The sequence below is a fragment of the Centruroides sculpturatus genome, unplaced genomic scaffold, assembly GCF_000671375.1.
Source record: "Centruroides sculpturatus isolate CEXI.00-Female unplaced genomic scaffold, Cexi_2.0 scaffold630, whole genome shotgun sequence".
NCBI lineage: Eukaryota > Metazoa > Arthropoda > Arachnida > Scorpiones > Buthidae > Centruroides > Centruroides sculpturatus.
The window spans coordinates 438,691-442,778 of NW_019385254.1; the positions used below are offsets into that span (position 1 = coordinate 438,691).

General features: G+C 35.9%; 1 protein-coding gene across 1 annotated transcript; it reads left to right on the top strand.

Moving 5' to 3' along the window:
- Positions 1–298: 298 nt before the first annotated feature.
- On the top strand, positions 299–1,291 carry LOC111636772. The gene has a single exon (XM_023382102.1). It carries the CDS (start codon positions 299–301, stop codon positions 1,289–1,291), a length of 993 nt encoding a protein of 330 aa, XP_023237870.1.
- The last annotated feature ends 2,797 nt before the right edge of the window (positions 1,292–4,088 follow it).

Genomic DNA, 4,088 nt, shown 5'->3' on the forward strand with positions numbered 1-4,088 from the left:
TTAGCAAATGAAAGTGCAATTATAGACACATTTAGGTTAAACAATGACTTTGTTGCTAGAGTATGTATGTATTGTACTTGAAAATACAGAAAATGTTTTGTTTTTAAATAAATATTGTTAGCATTTGTTAATTGCTTTTTACATTGATTTGTTACTTGAAACAGATGGATTTTATTACTAAATCTCTAACTGCATTAATTAATTACTACATTTCACTATACCTTTAAAATGCGGTACTGCATACTCGCAACTTAGAGGAGTACCAATGGGTAGCCCGGTTTCAGGCTTACTGTGCGAGATGGTAATAAGATCTCTGGAAAATAGCGTACTGCAGAAGTATGAAGATAAAATGATAATGTATGCAAGGTACGTCGACGACGTATTGATTATTTGGAATGATAAACCAGACATACGACAATTTATTAGAGATATAAACAACAATAAGTATGGCTTGGAATTAGAACTAGAGCAGCAAGATCAAAAAAGAGTACACTTCTTGGATATAGAGGTTGAAATAGATGATAAAGAGCAAATTGTTACAAAAGTGTATAGAAAACCGACGTACGTTCCGGATTTGATACCATGGTCCTCGCATGACCCAACAAACTACAAACTAGCAGCGTTTAGAGCACTTATTAAACGAGCATACACTCATTGTAGCAGGATGTATGACACACGTAAAGAACTTGATTACATTGCAAAATTAGCAAGAGATGTAGGACTTAAGCAAAGTAAAGTAAAAGCCTTAATACAAGAAGCGGAAAAAGGATGCAATAAGACTAAAGATAAGAAAGAAAAAAAGGAGTTCACCGTAATGGAATACAGAGCACCGTTAAGTGGCATATACAGAAAAATAGGAGTAGAGAGCAAAAAGAAAATAGCATATAAGAGAAACACGACAATATTCCAAATGCTAAGAAATGACAAAACACCAATAGACAGGAGGCTAGTTCCAGGTGTGTACAGAATACCGTTGCATGATAAAAGGCTAAAGAAAGAGTTATATTATATAGGAGCCACAAAGAGATCATTAAGAGAAAGATTGAAGGAGCACGAAAAAAATATAAGATCTAAACAACCGATCACGGCTTTGGCCAATTATGCTATCGCGGATCCTGCAGAGATTACAATCGAATGGAGCAAGGCGGATATTGTACAAAAGATCGATAATATACGACATCTAAAGTATGCAGAGGCATGGCACATTTATAAATACAGAGAAAAGAGGCTTAATATAAATTTTCGAGAGTCAAGTAGAATAGCAACGGCATGGAGAGCGGCGGCATTATAAAGAGCTAATGGGCATGCGCGATCGAATATCTGAAGATTATAGAACGTGCGTGGTTCGAATTACCGTTGAGAAAGTTCAAATTTTTAAAATATTTTACATCAATCCTGAAGAAGGTCTATAAATTAGACCGAAAACGTTAGAGAACTGACAAAAGTAGACTGCATTTTAAAGGTATAGTGAAATGATGGATTTTATTACCCTATTTATTGTGTTTTTATAATTTTTTTAAAATAAATTAGTTTTTCTCTCTGACAATATAATAAATTTAAAAATACCAAGAATAGAGTGAAAAATTATAGTTTTGGGGGGGGGAAGTTACATTGATACCACTGAGATTTGAAACACCAACCTCATGGTTATGAGACCAGTACACCCTCATCAAGCCACTGGCCACTCTGTAAATGATGGAGATCCTAAAGCAGTGTTTCTCAACCTCTAATGAATCGTTGCCCCCTTCAATAAAACCATTATGTAGTATCACCCCCTTCACTTCAAAATTTTGATGCCGAGGGCCAAGGCTAATGCCAAATTCATACTGCATTGAATAGACTAGTGACTAGTATAATGTTATTTGTTTAATTATTGTACGATATAACGAATAAAATATCTAATTATTTTTAATATAATGTTTTACTATATTGCCCAGAAAATTGTTTTTGCCTCCCCAAAATATAAATTGTTACTAATTGCCCCCTCAACATGGAAAAAAGCCCATGTGGGGGCGATATTGCCCCTGTTGAGAAACACTGTCCTAAAGTTTTTAAGCAATTTGCAATTTTCAACCTCCATTTTTAACTTTAATTTTGAGTATTGTGCCTTAGGCTGTGTACACATTAAGCGTTTTGCATTGTGTTAAACGCGCGTTAGCAGCGTACACACACCGCGTTAGCTCGGCGTTCAACGACTGTTTAGAGGAGCGTGTGCACTTGCTCAGTTTGGAAATGGACATGAAAGTAATTGCTTGTGTGTGCCTCCTCCATCATCGCTATAAAAGACGATGGCAGAGGCAAAGAGAATTTTGGGTGCACCCAATGTTACGAGATAGACTGACGCGTGGAATGTTTGTGACATTGTATCCAAAACTAAGACAATGTGAACCCAAGTTTTTTAATTCTTTTAGAATATCTATAAAATCATTTGATGATGGCTGGTCTCTTTTATATTTCATCAATAAATAGATCAGTATCGAAATGATCGTTCTCCATTTCAGCCAACATGCATCCACTCTACCCGAAAACGTGCGATCGAATGTACAATAACATGGCAGCACATGTAACTCAAAATGCACGGCTGATGCCTGCGAAATGCATGTTTTAACAAAAATCTATCAACACGTGCTTGGCCAGAAGCGCACGTTTGAGTGTGTATACCATGAAGAACTCTTGGTTCTTTAAAATGCACGTTTAAAAATGCCTAATGTGTACACAGCCTTACTGCTTAGCACATGTCAGTCATTGAGGATGTACTATAACCTCACTGAGTTTGATCAAAATCGGTGACCTGCTCATAAGATGATAGACCAACAGTAATGACTGGTGTGAATATTTTACAGACAAAGATGAACAATAAAAACATTGGTTTTGGTGTTGTCATCGGCAGTGTGAACACAGCCTAAAGAATGTTGTTAAGAGCATTAGAATGTTCTCCAAAGAATATTCAAAAACAGTTTCATTTTCATAAAAGTTGATATTGTAAATATACAAATAACGTGACCACCACCTTATTGCTTGCTGAGGGAGTTTTATTAAAATCGAACACTTTCAATCCACTTAACGGATCATCATCAGGATAGAATATACTAAAATGGAATACAACATAAATGGAACAATATGTTCAAAAATTCAAAAATATCCATAAACTGATAATATATCAATTAATAAAAATAAATAATAAATTGTAAACGATACCAAATAATAAATAATATACTACGACGACCAAACATTAATAATAAGTTTCCTTTAAATCAAACAAATATCATATTTCAGTTGATGCGCTACTTGTAAGCTTCTTAACGGCAAATTTCCAAGCCGAGGGAAGACCTTCCGCATCCCTAGCATTAATGCATCCGTCTTTAAGTTTGCTCCTGTATATCTCCATTTTTTCGGCCGTCCTCGCCAAGGTTGGTGAGTGCACCTGTCTCACGACTTCCGCTTCCTCCCATCCAATCAGGGATCCTTGGGCCTGCGCCATCTGGGCCAATATTGTTGTATTAGACCCTTTTCTAGCATCATACTTATGTTCCCTAATCCTTACCCCGAGGTTTCTGGTAGTGACTCCTACGTAATCTTTTTTTATTCCTAATTGCTGGTTCTCGTATGGAATTTTGTAAACACCTGCCTTATCTACTTTTTTAATAACCCCTTTATCGTTTCTAAGAATTTTATATAAATTGGGAGCTCTTTTCAAAATCACCTTTGAACCTTTAACGCTTGCAATTTCCTTCATAATTCCTCCTAAATATTTGTTGAATGTAAATTTTGTGTACTTGGATGGACCTTGTCTAAAGACTTTATCATTGTTCTTCTCAAATTTTCTAACAATACCCGTTATAATATTTCTCTTATAACCTAAGGCTTCTGCTAACTGTATGATCCTTTCGATCTCAGTAACCCGGTCTATAATGTTGTCGCAGTATAGAAAAGCCCTTCTAACCAAGGCACGAAATGCTGCCATTTTGTAACGATAGGGGTCATTGGACTTAGCAGGGATGTATAGTGGGCTATGTGTTGGTTTTATGTACACGCTGGTGGATACATGCCCTTTGCTAAAGATGATATTAATATCCAAGAAATGTACC